Source organism: Ammodytes marinus, assembly GCF_949987685.1.
Source record: "Ammodytes marinus genome assembly, chromosome: 14".
NCBI lineage: Eukaryota > Metazoa > Chordata > Actinopteri > Uranoscopiformes > Ammodytidae > Ammodytes > Ammodytes marinus.
Window position 1 is genome coordinate 3,754,756 of NC_137218.1, and position 17,500 is coordinate 3,772,255.

The window sequence follows — 17,500 nt, forward strand, 5'->3', positions numbered from 1 at the left end:
ATTCCTGCAGACACTTAAAGCTAGGGGTGTGCACGTGTACACGTGTACACGTGTAACCGTTTAGTAAATCATAACCGTTTAGGAAAAATCAATAAACGAAAACCGTTTTTTTTTTCTTTTCTTTTTTCTTCAAATTTAAAAGTTTTTAAATATGTTCTGGAGACACGCGTTTATTGATTTTACATCACTAATAAACTAATTGGGGAGGATAAAAGCTAGTCTGCCGAGAATCTGTCTGTCCCTCGGCGAGTGTGTGTGTGTGAGTGAGTGAGTGTGTGTATCGGCGCACACACACACACGGGGAGTCGCCGTGCTGGGACTCGACTCACAGCCATTGAAGAGTGATGAACGATAACCTAAAGATTAAAGTTACTCGGTTGACGTGAACTACGCTCGTAAGTAGCCCGAACTTTATAACACCTGTTCAACATGCATTTAACGTGGACATGTAGAAAGCGATAGGCTATATTAATCAGGAAATGAATGAAGCGCGATTATGACGGCGAACGTGTGTGTGTACCATGGACCTATTATAAGAGGTGTGTAAACGAGCGTAGTTCATGTCAATTGTGTGTTTACAAGCGAACAAACGCGTGTGTGTGTGTGTGTGCGCGCGCCTACAAGACGGCGGGGGCACGAGGACAATGACGTAACGGTTAACCGTGTACACGAAAAAAAATGTGTCGTGTACACGGTTAGGCATTTTTGTAAACGTTCACACCCCTACTTAAAGCTATAGTGTGTACTTTTTCCATATAAAATGAATGGCTTGAAATGATCCAGAAATGGCTCAATGAAGATGATAACAGTCTTACAGATACTAAACATACGCTTTCTTCCACAACTCCCAACACTTTTTTTTTTAAAGTTTTCGGTGACCGTTCTTCAACCATCTAACAGATCAATAATTGTTAATTGTCTGAGGTTATAAACTCTTTAGTTATATACTACTGTCCTTGACACACCTGAGTATGTAACACCAGGCAGAAATGATCATTGTCTGGTGAATAAAAAGTTATACAAGTGTCCTCGTTCAGTCTCGTGTTGGCACAAGACCTCAGCATATGACAGAGCTGCTAGACAAGCTACAGTGTGTAACTTTTTTTCATATAAAATGAATGGCAGCAGTTACATTCAAGCCATCGCCCAAACGAGTTGACACAAAGTTGATTAAGCCTATCAGCTCCACAAAACTATCTCTGTATTTCTCAGTATGGCAAATGACAGAGCTGCTAGACATTTTCATTTTCTGCAGACACTTAAAGCTACAGTGTGTAACTTTTTTTCATATAAAATGAATGGCAGCAGTTACATTCAAGCCATCGCCCAAACGAGTTGACACAAAGTTGATTAAAGCCTATTAGCTCCACAAAACTATCTCTGTGTTTTCTCAGCATGGCAGCATATGACAGAGCTGCTAGTCATGTTTTACAGACACTGAGGAATCCGTTTAATCTTTGTTTTGATTATATGATCGTCTACGTTGGCCTAAGGCATTTTTCTCCGCTTGCTGAGGCATCGGTTTTCCTGTGTGTGTGTGTGTGTGTGTGTGTGTGTGTGTGTGTGTGTGTGTGTGTGTGTGTGTGTGTGTGTGTGTGTGTGTGTGTGTGTGTGTGTGTGTGTGTGTGCGTGTGCGTGTGCGTGTGCGTGTGCGTGTGCGTGTGCGTGTGCGTGTGCGTGTGTGTGTGTGTGTGTGATGATTTTATGATTTAAACGCTGCCCTCAGACTTTTCTCTCCCCTCACTGCCAGCCGTATTTGTTGCTGTAAATATTTAGTCCTGTAAAAGTGAGCGTTATGCTGATGCAGGAAATGTTGAGTTTGCATGAAATGTCTTTGCAATAGCTCAATAGCTATTGTCTTTTCCACTTGTGTGTTCTTCTTTATAGCCTATATACAAAAATATAAACGCAACACTTTGACAAAAGGCCAAATTACACATAAAAAGCCACATTTATGAAAATACCTGTGAACATGACCTAACAAAAAAAAAAATTCTGAACAAGATTTCAGAGAAAAGGGCGGCTTGTAAATGTAGGAAAAGTGTTCGATCTTTGATTTCAGATCATGATGAATTGGAGCAAGAAGAAAAGTGTTGAATGTATAGTGTGTGTTGCATTAACGGAGGGAGACTCATTGCTGACGTCTGTTACAGTAAATGTTGTGCACACGACTGTGGCTCAGTTGGTAGAGCGGGTCGGCTGATGATCAAAGGGTTGGAGGTTCGATCCCCGCCCTGCCACCTGTGTCATAGTTGTTGTGTCCTTGGGCAAGACACTTCACCCACCTTGCCTCGTGTGAATGTCGATAGTTAGCCTGCTATCGGTGTATGAATGTGTGTGTGAATGGTAACGTGGGAAAGGAAAACAGGTCTCCCCTTGCAAAAGAGTCTTCGGTCTCAATGGGATATACCTGTATAAATAAAGGTTAAAAAAAAAAAAAAAAAAAAATGAAGAACTGAAACTTGAACATCAAATCCAAACATGAACAGATCAGAAAACCAGATGATGGAACATAAACTGTATTTGACCGTCTCTCTCTGTCTCATTGTATTATTGTCTAAGTGCACTCGGACAATAATACAATAAGACAGAGAGACGGTCAACGTAGACGATCATATAATCAAAACAAAGATTAAACGGATGCCTCAGTGTCTGTAAAACATGACTAGCAGCTCTGTCATATGCTGCCATACTGAGAAACACAGAGATAGTTTTGTGGAGCTGATTGGGCTTAATCAACTTTGTGTCAACTCGTTTGGGCGATGGCTTGAATGTAACTGCTAATCATGCTGCTCTAAGCAATTTTATTTTCACAGTTTTTTTTCCACATATTCTTTTTATTGACCTGTTCTCACGACTGACTAATTTCTTTTACATTTACAAGACACGCACACACACACACACACACACACACACACATACACACACACACACACACACACACACACACTAAGTTTATGGAGTGTGTTTGCGTTTACTTTTTATTCATATGACCTATTTATTCCCTTTTCAAATTCTAAAAGCTGCTATTTGGAGTGGGGCTGCTAACCAAATTCTGTTTTATATTTTTATATGCAATAACAATAAAACTATCTATTTCTATATGCAATGCAACTATCTATATATTTATTGTGCCCTCTCTTCTCTCCCTCTCTCCCTTTCTCTCTCTCTCTCTCCCTCTCTTTTCTTTTCTTTTCTTTTCTTTTCTTCTCTTCTCTCCCCAGATCAAGGACCAGGACGTAGAGACTAAATTCTGTAAACTGGTTCATCAGCTGCTGGATGATCATAAAGACGTGGTCACCATGTTGGCTCAGGGCTTCAGGGAATGCCGCAGACACGTACAGGTAAGGGACGCAAAAACATCCATAAACTTAGTGTGTGTGTGTGTGTGTGTGTGTGTGTGTGTGTGTGTGTGTGTGTGTGTGTGTGTGTGTGTGTGTGTGTGTGTGTGTGTGTGTGTGTGTGTGTGTGTGTGTGTGTGTGTGTGTGTGTGTGTGTGTGTGTGTGTGTGTGTGTGTGTGTGTGTGTGTGTAACTAGAACTGCAGACACGTACAGGTAAGGGACGCAAACACACTCCCTCCATAGAGTCTCAGTCCTCTTCACAGCAGACCTGGGTTAGAATCCAGCCCGGGTCGTTCTCTGCATGTCATTCCCCCCCCCCCCCCCAAAAAAAAAGAAAAATTGCCAAAAAATAATCTTAAAAAAAAAAAAAAGATTTGACTTGATGAGTGTTGAGAAAAAAGGAAAATATCTTCCACGGTAATATTTCAGAGTCTTGTATTGTAGAAGTGGCTTCATTACCATTTCCTGTTTACATTCTCCAACGCTCAACGCTGACCAATCAGAAAGACTTCTGCCAGGATTCAGGAACAAAGTTAATCTGTTGAAGTTCCCTTTAGGGTCTACATTTATCTAACCTGTCTTAATACTTTATTTGTTAGTTTTCAAATTGTTTTGCTTATGAAACCTGCTTATAATAAGTCTAGTAATCCAGATTTTTCTCTCATAGTAAATCATTATTTTTTCGTATTTGTCTAGTTGGTCTTCATGCCAAATTTTGGATATACTGAGATAATTTTGGCTCTAATAAATAATAATAAATAAAACTAAATGGTACTTCATCGCACATCTGTAACTTGAGGCAGGAACATAGGAGAGGGTAGAGCAAATCCCCCCCCAAAAAGTGGAATTCTCGCACACCGTCTTACTTCTAAAACTAGGTTTATTTAAAGGTGCAGTGTGTAATATGACATCATCAAAAAAGTTCTACAAAGTTCTAGAATGCAACGCTCCCTGGGTGACCCCATCCCTTTCGAATAATAACAGAAGCTACAGTGGCCTTCAAGGACAAGAACAATTCTAATTTCTAAACAATGCACCTGATGACATTCCAACTATGACACTTTCAAGATGGCGGCACTAGGCCTTGGTCCAAAATATGCAGAAATATGGACATATATGAGACCCTTTCTAAGGGAAAAAAATAATAATTAAAAAAAAAAATTCAGCTATTATGCACTAAATTAAATGTACTTATGGATATTATAATTACTTTCTACAAAATCTGCTAGGAAATAAAACCCCAAATTCTACACACTGCAGGTTTAATGCATTGAATTTGTAATAAATGAAAATCTTTTTTTTCTCAATGTTCCAGGATGAGACGATCCTGCGTAGCTTCCTGGACACCACTCTGTGTTCTCGTCTGGGGATCAGGATGTTAGCGACACATCACCTGGCTCTCCACGAAGACAATGTACGTCACTCACTCACTCACTCACTCACTCACTCACTCACTCACTCACTCACTCACTCACACACACACTCATTCACTCACACGGCATGGCAGTGAGACCATGAGTGAGACGGGTGTCGGTTTGTAGCGTTCTCTCTTGTGATTGGATATTAATTTCGGGATCCTCCAATAAGTTTATTTGCCGATTACATGCAGAGCAGCTGACTGAGAGATCGGCTTTATGAAACGCGCACATTATGCAAGTGATCACTGTATGAATAAAGAGCGATTTAACACTTATATTAACATAAATAAACCGCTTACTTCACCTTTTTAAGATGTAGTTTTCTTCTGATGTAATGTCTCGCGCTCCACAATACAGAGACAATGTAAGTCTCAGTTTTTTAATATGAGTCAATATGTTACTAACCCGTTGGTCTGTGTTGTGTGGTTTGCCTGCAGCTCAATATGTGGTAAGACTGTAATCAGTTACAGTTTGTTCCAACTACTTGTCAAGTTTAATTGGGACACACCTAGTTTTTTTTAATTACATTTCATTTCCCGAAAAAGATGGGTGTGTGCGTGTGTGCGTGTGCGTGTGTGTGTGTGTGTGTGTGTTGTCATTTATAGCAAACATTAGTCAGACCAGAGGAAATGGTGCATTTGTTGGGGGGAGGATTTTAAGAAGTTTATCACGAAAGGATTTGTTCATATTTCTGATTTATGAAATGTTTCTTCTTAAAAACATGCAGACAATGCATTTTTGAAAACCTGTATATAGCATTTTTTTAATTTAAAAAAGTTATAAAAAGGCTGTATCCTAAATATATTTAGTAAAAACTTTGGACAAATATGTTGAAAAAATAAATAAAAAAATAACTCTGGCTTTATTCAATATCTAAACATATTGTCGTTTCTTTTTTTCAGCCTGATTTCGTTGGGATCATTTGCAGACGTCTTTCCCCGAAGAAAATCATCGAGAAGTGGGTGGACTTTGCCAGGTAAGAGCCAGACTCACTCACACACTCTCTCTCACTCACTCACTCACTCACTCACTCTCTCTCTCACACACACACACACACACACACACACACACACACACACACACACACACACACATACACACACACACATACACACACACACACACTGCTATTGGTTTATGAATGTGTGTGTGATTTGGTGAATGTGTACAAAACAATGTAAAGCACTTTGAGTGTGAAAAAGCAGGGAAAAAGCACTTTATAAGTGGAGTCCATTTTCCATTAACTCACTCAGTCACACACACACTCACTCACTCACTCACTCACTCACTCACTCACTCACTCACTCACTCACTCACTCACTCACTCACTCACTCACACAGTGTTTGTTTATCACCTTTCAATGACTTTGTGCTTGTGTATTAAGGCTACTGTTTACAGAGTGCAGTCAGAGGTCAGCTGATAGCCAGGCCAGTGAGCAGATAACAGATAACGGCTATCTCTAGGCCAGTGAGCAGATAACAGATAACGGCTATCTCTAGTTGTTTACACTACTACACTCACTCTAACCTTATCTATTTATGACCTTATTGGATTTTTTTTTTTTTAAGATAATTTTTTTGGCATTTTCATGCTTTATTAGACAGAACAGAGTTGAAATGGGGAGACAGACAGAGAGAGAGAGAGAGAGAGAGAGAGAGAGAGAGGGGGGATGACCTGCAGTAAAGGTCCACGGGTCGGATTTGAACCCGCGACCACTGCAACGAAGGCCGGAGCCAATATGGTACACGCTCTATCCACTACGCCACCGGAGCGCCCCACCTTATGGGACTTTCACTGAGTTTAGAAGTGAACGTTTACACAGTGAGTGGATGTAGAATATGTTAAGTAGCTTGGAAACATTCACTTATCTGTTGTTACTGATTGTGGTAAAGAATTGAGTGCATTTTAAACTAGAATTACATGTGTTAGTCAGTTAGGGGTGGGAGCTGTTTTGAGTACTTGAGTATTTAATGACTGTCAGCAGAATTCTGATAGCTCGTGTATTAAAAACCCAAGTGTCTTAATAAAGATTCTGAGTCAGGCAGCTTCAAAGTCTGGTAGATTTTTACTTGCTAGCTTAAAGGTGCAGTGTGTAATATGACATCATTAAGAAAGTTCTACAAAGTTCTAGAATGCAACGCTCCCTGGGTAACCCCACCCCCTTTCGAATAATAACAGAAGCTACTGTGGCCTTCAAGGACAAGAACAATTCTAAATTTTAAACAATGCACCTGATGACATTCCAACTATGACACTTTCAAGATGGCGGCACTAGGCTTTGGTCCAAAATATGCAGAAATATGGACATATATGAGACCCTTTCTGAGGGAATTTTTTTTTTTTAAATCAGCTATTATGCACTAAAATAAACGTACTTTTTTCTACAAAATCTGCTAGGAAATAAAACCCAACATTTTACACACTGCAGGTTTAAGCAAGGGAATCAAAATGCATCACAAGTGTAGCATACATGTGTGAGACTACATACAGTAGTTGAGACAAAGAATGAACAGAATAGGAGAAGCTTTATATCTCCAAAAATGTGTATGCGTAACATTGGGTTTGTGTGTTATCAAAGCAGGTTTTCATCCTTCATACAAAGTCCAAGAACAGAACGTGGCGGGAGTCTCCTTACTCCCCTTTTTCCAAGGACATTCATTCAGTGCTTCTCGCCTTGTGAAAATGAGCACGTTGCATATTTGTGAGGTCAAAACCTTGGTGTTCAAAGAAACAGTTATGAGGACAAAGTTTTATAGCAAAAAGCATGGATGGATGTTGCAGCATTAAAATATTATACAATCATGAGGGAAATTAAAGGTGCAGTGTGTAATATGACATCATCAAGAAAGTTCTACAAAGTTCTAGAATGCAACGCTCCCTGGGTAACCCCACCCCCTTTCGAATAATAACAGAAGCTACAGTGGCCTTCAAGGACAAGAACAATTCTAAATTTTAAACAATGCACCTGATTACATTCCAACTATGACACTTTCAAGATGGCGGCACTAGGCCTTGGTCCAAGATATGCAGAAATATGAGACCCTTTCTAAGGGAAAAAATAATCATTCAAAACATTTTTTTTCAGCTATTATGCACTAAATTAAATGTACTTATGGATATTGTAATTACTTTCTACAAAATCTGCTAGGAAATAAAACCCAAAATTCTACACACTGCAGGTTTAATTTCTGTTAACAATGACTATATGCAAACACAGAGTACAACTTGTCAATTGATAACAAAATGTAAAACAATAGAAGAGAAGTCATAGAGGGACGCTGCCATCTAGTGACTGATTTTAGTAACTGCAGTGTGCACTCAATCAAAGTAATGTACAATGTGGTTGCGTTCCGAATCTCATACTCTTTCTTTTTTCTATTCTACATACTACATCCGACGATAAAAAGAATCTAGTTGGGACATACTTTTCTCTCTTATTTCATCATAACATCGCGCCTTGATCTTGCCTCTTGCTTTTATATCCGTCGCATCCCCGTTTGTTTTCATATGGAGGCTTCGTCGATGTGACGTCACTTCACGTGCGCACTGGATTGTGGGTCAGAATCGCCCAAATAGGATGCAGTGTTCAACACTAACAATCATGGCCGCATGAAGTAGGACATCCGGGTACTTCTAACCATCCTAAATCTGGCCACAAGAATCGGGACATCCTAAATCTTTTTTCTACCATACTATATAGTAGAAAGTATGAGATTCGGAACGCAACCTGTTTCTGGATGGAGAAAAAAAAGGGATTGTTATTCTACAAAAAAATTCTATCTAGCCAGTTGAAGAAAAAAGATTTCTTCATTGCTTTTGTTTGACCGACTTGTTTGTTTTGCTTGTTTATCATGTAATTCTGATGTGCTGTATTCTTCATATCATTGTAATTGGTTCCTGTCGATGCTTTATTGAGATTAAATTAAAGCTGGGGTGGAGAATTTGGGGAGAAAATAGCAGTTGGGATAGAGATTTGAATCCAAATACCTCAACCGCCCCACTTGTTCTCTTTGGTCCCTCCCCTATGGTCCCTCCCTGACACGCTCTAGTCTACACCAACAAAGTCGGTGCAAAAGTGAATGGACAGTCCCAACAGCCAATAAGAACAGAGATTTTTTATTTATTTTTTATTTTTTTAAAGAATCTGAGCCTCGCTCTGATTGGTCAAAGTGTACCGCTCATGTTCACTTTGACCAATCAGAAATCACATACCCCATCTTTAAATTAAGCTTGATTGAATTAATGAGATACTTTTGTTGTGTGTGTGTCCCTCCAGGCGTCTGTGTGAGCATCAGTACGGGAACTCTCCCCGAGTGAGAATCAACGGACACGTAGCAGCTCGATATCCATTCATCCCTCTGCCTCTGGACTACATCCTGCCTGAACTACTCAAGAATGCTATGAGGTACAGACAGACAGACAGATACAGACAGACACACAGACAGACAGACAGGGAGGAACACAGACAGACAGACAGACACAAACAAACATGTAGCTGCTCGATATCCATTCATCCCTCTGCCTCTGGACTACATCCTGCCTGAACTACTCAAGAATGCTATGAGGTACAGACAGACAGACAGATACAGACAGACACACAGACAGACAGACAGGGAGGAACACAGACAGACAGACAGACACAAACAAACATGTAGCTGCTCGATATCCATTCATCCCTCTGCCTCTGGACTACATACTGCCTGAACTACTCAAGAATGCTATGAGGTACAGACAGACAGACAGATACAGACAGACACACAGACAGACAGACAGGGAGGAACACAGACAGATAGACAGACAGGCACACAGACAGATAGACAGACAGGCACACAGACAGATAGACAGACAGGCACACAGACAGACAGACAGACAGACAGACACACAGACATGTAGCAGCTCGATATCCATTCATCCCTCTGCCTCTGGACTACATCCTGCCTGAACTGCTCAAGAATGCCATGAGGTACAGACAGACAGACAGACAGACAGACAGACAGACAGACAGACAGACAGACAGACAGACAGACAGACAGACAGACAGGGAGGAACACAGACAGATAGACAGACAGACAGACAGACAGACAGACAGACGGACGGACAGACAGACAGGGAGGAACACAGACAGATAGACAGACAGACAGACAGACAGGGAGGAACACAGACAGACAGACAGACAGACAGACAGACAGACAGACAGACAGACAGACAGACAGACAGACAGACAGACATGTAGCAGCTCGATATCCATTCATCCCTCTGCCACTGGACTACATACTGCCTGAACTACTCAAGAATGCCATGAGGTACAGACAGACAGACAGACAGACAGACAGACAGACAGACAGACAGACAGACAGGGAGGAACACAGACAGACAGGCAGGCAGGCACACAGACAGATAGACAGACAGGCACACAGACAGACAGACAGACAGACAGACAGACAGACAGACAGACAGACAGACAGACAGACACACAGACATGTAGCAGCTCGATATCCATTCATCCCTCTGCCTCTGGACTACATCCTGCCTGAACTGCTCAAGAATGCCATGAGGTACAGACAGACAGACAGACAGACAGACAGACAGACAGACAGACAGACAGACAGACAGACAGACAGACAGGGAGGAACACAGACAGATAGACAGACAGACAGACAGACAGACAGACAGACGGACAGACAGACAGGGAGGAACACAGACAGATAGACAGACAGACAGACAGACAGGGAGGAACACAGACAGACAGACAGACAGACAGACAGACAGACAGACAGACAGACAGACAGACAGACAGACAGACAGACAGACAGACAGACATGTAGCAGCTCGATATCCATTCATCCCTCTGCCACTGGACTACATACTGCCTGAACTACTCAAGAATGCCATGAGGTACAGACAGACAGACAGACAGGCAGGCACACAGACAGACAGACAGACAGACAGGGAGGAACACAGACAGACAGACAGACAGACAGACAGACAGACAGGCACACAGATGCACAGACAGATAGATGGACAGACAGACGCATAGACACACACACACACACACACACACACACACACATGCTGCACCCAATGGAAAGAACTTCTGTAACTATTCAGGGTCGTGGGCCGTTACATTATGTCCCCTTTTCAGAGAGAGAAACTAAAATACACACACGGACACACACGCGCGCACACATACACACACACACACACACACACACAGACACACACAGAGTTAAAGAGCGTTCCCTTTGACAGAGAGAAGCTAAAATAACCCCATAGAGAGGCATGACAGTAATGCTGTCCTATCAAAGAACAACATGGAAGAATTGGCTTAGTTAACCGGTTCAGAACGCAATATGATCCAAACACATATACAATATTGTAATGGTGAATTTTTACTCTTAACTGCATTAATCACTCAGGGTTTTTCCTGCTCATTATGGGCCTTTGGGGGGTGAGAACACGGAACAACTTTTTTGGGGGTCGCGACTGCAACAGTAAAGGCGCAAAGTTTGTGAATTTTAAGAGCGGTGTGGTTGAGAAAGGAGAGTTTCAATGATCGTTTTATTACGATTATTTTGTTTTCATGATGGAGGGAAGCAGTAATATGAATTGAAATGCAATGCCTACAAGAAGGATGACTTGTATTGGGCTGAACTAGAAACACATTTGGAGAGGTTTTAAGTTGCTAAATATATTCTCAATTTTTGTCATTTTGGCTCTGGTGACTTTCCTTTGGGGGGGGGGCATAAAACCACTTTGGGGGGGCGCCAAATATTTCTCTATGCAGGAAAAACCCTGTCATTACATTACATTAATCAAGTCATTCAAAGGTTTACATTTGTCACATACTCATTCAGGATGTGTAGTGAAATTTTGATGTGACTTACTCTGTATTTCTGTTCTCAAAATAGAACTATAATACAATAGGATAAAATAAAAATAAATTAAAAAATGAAGACACAATTCTTCATTACATGTCATTTTCCATTCATTGGAATGGTCAGGGAACCTAACTACTATAACTTGCACTTCTGAAATACTATACACAGAAGCAGACATTTTATGGCCTCATTAAAACACATTTTGGGGGTTCACAATGGGCCACAATTGAAAGAGAATACTCTGAATGAAGTCTGTGTGTGTGTGTGTGTGTGTGTGTGTGTGTGTGTGTGTGTGTGTGTGTGTGTGTGTGTGTGTGTGTGTGTGTGTGTGTGTGTGTGTGTGTGTGTGTGTGTGTGTGTGTGTGTGTGCCCCCTCAGAGCGACCATGGAGAGCCACCTGGACACTCCCTACAACGTGCCTGATGTGGTCGTCACCATCGCAAACAACGACATCGACTTTGTCATCAGGTGAGACCAGAAATGTCTGCTTTTTCTGTCAAATTACACACACAGGTTGCGTTCCGAATCGCATACTTTCTACTATATAGTATGTAGAAAAAAGATTTAGGATGTCCCGATTCTTGTGGCCAGATTTAGGATGGTTAGAAGTACCCGGATGTCCTACTTCATGCGGCCAAGATTGTTAGTGATGAAAAGTGCATCCTATTTGGGCGATTCTGATCCACAATCCAGTGCGCACGTGAAGTGACGTAACATCGACGAAGCCTCCATATGAAAACAAACGGGGATGCGACGGATATAAAAGCAAGAGGCAAGATCAAGGCGCAATGTTATGATGAAATAAGAGAGTAAAGTATGTCCCGATAGTATGCCTACTGCATCCTAACTAGATTCTTTTTATCGTCGGATGTAGTATGTAGAATAGAAAAAAGAAATAGTATGCGATTCAGAACGCAACCACAATATAAGTTTCAGAGAGTCTGCTACCTCACCGGACCGTTTGTCTTAGAGCTGAGTGATATGATTAATCAAGTATATACGTATATGCTGATACACAATATACTGCATATCTTGAAATATGTACAATCTTCTCTTGAGTTCATTGTTATGGATAAATATAGAGATTTTGCCTTAATGTGGGAAAATGTGATATTTAGTTTTTTTCATAAATATAAATTCAGACGTAAAAAAAAAACCAAAATTTTTATTTATTTAAATTTTTTTAAATAATATTTTTTTATTCCTTTTAGGATTTCCGACCCTCTATTTTTGACCATAAAAAGACAATTTATCCATTTTATTTTAATTTGACCATTTATTCTTTCCTCCTCTAGGATTTCAGACCGTGGCGGTGGCATCCCTCACAACATCGTGGAGAAGGTGATGGACTATCACTTCAGCACGGCCGAGGACAGCGCCCAGGACCCTCGCATGAGCAACTTCTTCAACAACATCACCAACAGCGGCAACCAGAGCAGCCCCATGCACGGGTAAGCAACGCAACCAGAGCAGCCCCATGCAAGCAACCAGAGCAGCCCCATGCACGGGTAAGGCCTGTTACATACTCCCTATGCACGGGTAAGGCCTGTTACATACTCCCTATGCACGGGTAAGAGGCATTGACCAACAGTGGCAACCAGACCAGGCTTTTTGAATTTTTTTTGCAACTTTTTGTGGTTTATTTTGTGTGTTTTTGGCAACTTTTTTTTCTGCCAAAAAAAAAAAAAAAAAAAAAACATTAATACAGTTAAGGAAATCCCTTCCCCAAAAAACATGGTTGATAATGGTCAACAATGATTGATGGATGGATGGATGGACAGACTGACGGATGCACGGGTAAGAGGCATTGACCAACAGTGGCAACCAGAGCAGTCTTTATTTACGTTTTTGCGACTTTTTTTTAAGCGTTTTTGAAAATGTTCTGTGTTTAAAAAAAAAATATATGTTTTTGGCTACTTTTGTTCTTGCCAAAAAAGCAAAAAAACGCATTAATACAGTTGGGGAAATACCTCCCCAAAAAAAAGCCCTCTTACCCATGGTTGATAATGGTCAACAATGATAGATAGATAGATAGATAGATGGATAGATGGATAGATAGATAGATAGATAGATAGATAGATAGATAGATAGATAGATAGATAGATAGATAGATGGATGGATGGATGGATGGATGGATGGATGGATGGACGGACTGACAGACAGGATAGAATAAACTTATCCTTAAACATCTCCTTATAAACTAGATAGATACTAATAGTCACTTCAGGTGATTCCTGCATAAAGCAGGTATCACCTGACTGCTGACTAGCTAGCTTGACATACTTAAATAACCCAGTCCTACTTCCTTGAATACCTCATCATAAACCTGCTATCTATGTTTTATATATATTTCTCCTTTGCCCTAGGTTTGGTTTCGGCTTGCCTACATCTCGTGCGTAAAATCGCTGGTGTTATCCCGATATTACGATATTATTATTTTTTTCTTGATTTTATTCTCTGCATTAAAAACTAACAAAAACACTTTTTGGAATAGCACAAGCTCATGCATCAAAGTCCACCCCTACTACCTTGAATACCTCATACCTAAACCTACTTTATCTGTGTCCGTAGGTTTGGCTTCGGCTTGCCCACATCCCGTGCGTACGCTGAATACCTCGGAGGCTCTCTGTCTGTCCAGTCCATGCAGGGGATCGGTACGGACGTGTATCTGCGTCTGCGCCACATCGACGGCAAGGGAGAGAGCTTCAGGATATAAAAACCAACAACTAACACACTGGTAGATCCACAACAACATAGGGACGTTCACATGGCAGATTATGGACTAAATGGGACTCTGGTTTGAGGGGTGTACTGACAAATCACTTGGTTTTATCACGATATATTAGGATGTTAAATCGATTTATTGGACAAGGATTCGATATTTGACCATATCACAAAATCTGCCGCGATAAGATTTCAATTGTATAAGTAAAGGTTAATTGAAATTGAAATGAGTAACACAATTTCGATTCGATTTAGGGGCCTTGTGATTGATATGAGACGATATTATATGCCCAATTTAACACAACCTGTTATATTTGTATATAAAAAACAACTAAATATGAGGTTAACGATTCATTTCGGTGCTATTCAAGAGATATTTAAATGAACAACAATCCATTCTTAAAGTTGAAATAGTGTCACACACACAGACGTGGAGCGAGACTGTCAACATAGGAGCGTAAAAATTAAAGATATGTGAGGATATTGTGAGGTCATATCTTGCCAATGAATCGATCTATCTATCTAGATCTATATCTAGTTACACCCCTACACAGTATGTCGTCAGAAAGCTCCGAAACACACCAACTCTACCAACACTATTTCTATATTTTGTTTTGTTTAGTTTTTTGCCTTAGACAGATTATAAGCTATGTTAGCTCTAAAATTGATGATTTTTCGGTTGTTGTTGTTTATCCCTATTTTGTGTTTTTTTTGGACCCTATGGCATGTTGTCGTCTTGACGTTTTTTTTTTGAAAAAAGGGGGTGAATTGATATTTTGAATGTTTTAGATTATCGGGACAAAACTGTGCATGATGGCAAATAACATTGATAGTGAAAATGAGAATTTCAGTTTTTGAGAAGTTCGATTAGAAAAAGTTACTGGTCGCAATATTAGCCTCAAATTAAGAATATGATACGATGTAAAATGTTTACTAAAAAGTTATGAAAATGTTAAAAAAATTCAATTTCAAGCTGGGGTGGAGGATTTGGGGAGAAAATGGCAGTTGGGGATAGAGATTCAGAATCCAAATACCTCAACCGCTCCACTTGTTCTCTTTGGTCCCTCCCCTATGGTCCCTCCCTGACACGCTCTACACCAACAAAGTCGTGCCAAAGTGAATGGACAGTCCCAACAGCCAATAAGAACAGAGAATCGGAGCCTCGCTCTGATTGGTCAAAGTGTACCACTCATGTTAACTTTGACCAATCAGAAATCACATACCCACAGCTTTAAGCATTTTAGTTTTAGCCTGAAAACTCAAAAATCTAGTGAATCCCTTGAACATTTTACATTTTCCGAACTTTACATTTTTTACGGTTACATTACATTTCGACGATACACGTTTCAAATAAAAACAACTCCATACAGCACACTCCAGCATCCCTGCCATCAACCTCCTCAAAGTGCAGAGAGAGCTGCTCACATTTTTCCATGATTATCATCATAAAAATAGTAAAAATATACAGTTTGTTTAAAAAAAAATGTAAGTCATGAATGAAAGGTCTACACTCCTCCATGTTAAGAGTTAAACCCCCTTACCGATGTACTTGCAAAGCCTTCTACGAGCTCAGCTGTGATGCAAAAAAAATATACTGCCAAAACACCATGAAGCCCATTAAGAATAGCCTAGTCGAAACCAGCCTGATATCGCGTGAGCTTAGAATTACCCTGCGTTCCAATCCCCATGCTTCCCTTACTATTTAGTACGCCAGAAAAAGATTTAGGACGTCCCAATACATGCACGTCAATTATTGTAGTATGCTGGAAATACATAAATGCCCCCACTAACTCCGATAGCATTTTGGAGTATTCGTCTTTATTCTTGACATTTCTCGACATAATGAAAAAAAAGGCTAGAGGCTAGATTGATGACTACATGAACCAATCAGGGGCTGCCTTCCACTAACAGACAGAAAGTGGGGGAGGGTCCGGTCTGACTGGAGGCTAGATTGACGACTACATGAACCAATCAGGGGCTGCCTTCCACTAACGGATATTGGAGAAAGTCTAGACTTATAGAAAATTATAAAAAACAAATGTTAAAGGTGCTCCGAGGAACTTTCAATTTGTTAATTCTAGCACCCCCTTTGGACATAAGCGGTAGTGTTTTAACCACGTTAGCTGTTGTTCCTGGGCGAGCGTATACCCATGACAAAGGCATTAAGAAAAACTATATAAAAAAAATAGCATTCTTTGCACTGATGGTCTCGTTTGCTGTGACATGTCATTCATGATCATCAGAGGGAAAAATTAGACTGTTTCAGAAATATTTAAAAGTTCTTCGTAGCACCTTTAAGCTTGCGTGAGACCAGGCTGGTTTTCAACAGGCTATATTAACAGTTGTGTCTGTCTTTGGTTGAGCTGTTTATGTGGATTTTTCGGGCAGGGGAGCGAATCGACATGTTGCCTTAATATTTAATATTTACCATTACCGCGTCACGCTAGTCCTTCAACTTCATGCTAACTTCAAACTTTGTCATATTTCTTTCTTTATTTCTTCAGTTGCCTTTTAACATTTCAATATGCTTTGCTGAAAAATGAATTGTTTTCTTGTTATATGCTAAAAAAAAATGCACCGATCAGCTAGCAGCTTTTTTTTTTATATTAACTTTATTCAACTTTAAGGCTGTTTTCCAAAAGCCTGACTAACATCCTACTCATACTAATTTTGTGTATGCGAGTTTGTGTAGGCGAGAAATGCCCGGAATGAGTACTTACTTTCCGGGAAGATTTTGTGTATGGATCGACAGGATACTTTTCCTATACTCAACCGCCCCACAATGCATTGTGTCTTTTTACAAACGACACAGAAGTTTTTTTTTATTGCTTCTGTATACTTCAGTGTAAACGGTCCGACGAACCTCGCATACACAATGGATGGTTAAGTAGACAGTAATGTAGTATATACTTGTTGAGTATGTAGGAGGGAGGAAGTTAGTAGGGCTTTTACAACACAGCCATTGAGTAAAAAATATACCGGAGGAGTAATTGTCTAGTACTGTCTCCGAACTTTTGAATTTTTTTCATGTAGAAAGTGTGTCAGATATATTTCAAGATTGTTGTAATTTTAGTTTTTGGTTTCGTTTTCACTTTAATTCATGTTGGGTCAACGATAGAGTTACTGCTCTGTTAAC

The 17,500-nt window shown here is 40.3% G+C and overlaps 1 protein-coding gene across 1 annotated transcript in view; it reads left to right on the top strand.

Moving 5' to 3' along the window:
- bckdk (branched chain ketoacid dehydrogenase kinase) overlaps nt 1-17,500 on the top strand; it is a 30,299-nt gene that overhangs the window by 11,490 nt on the left and 1,309 nt on the right. Inside the window, exons 5-11 of the mRNA XM_080041705.1 lie at nt 3,225-3,344; nt 4,659-4,757; nt 5,664-5,737; nt 9,039-9,167; nt 12,019-12,108; nt 12,936-13,091; nt 14,212-17,500. The exon at nt 14,212-17,500 is cut by the window's right edge and continues 1,309 nt beyond it. Coding sequence (XP_079897831.1) covers nt 3,225-3,344; nt 4,659-4,757; nt 5,664-5,737; nt 9,039-9,167; nt 12,019-12,108; nt 12,936-13,091; nt 14,212-14,356 — 813 coding nt within the window. The 3' untranslated portion in view covers nt 14,357-17,500. The remainder of the gene's footprint in view (nt 1-3,224; nt 3,345-4,658; nt 4,758-5,663; nt 5,738-9,038; nt 9,168-12,018; nt 12,109-12,935; nt 13,092-14,211) is intronic.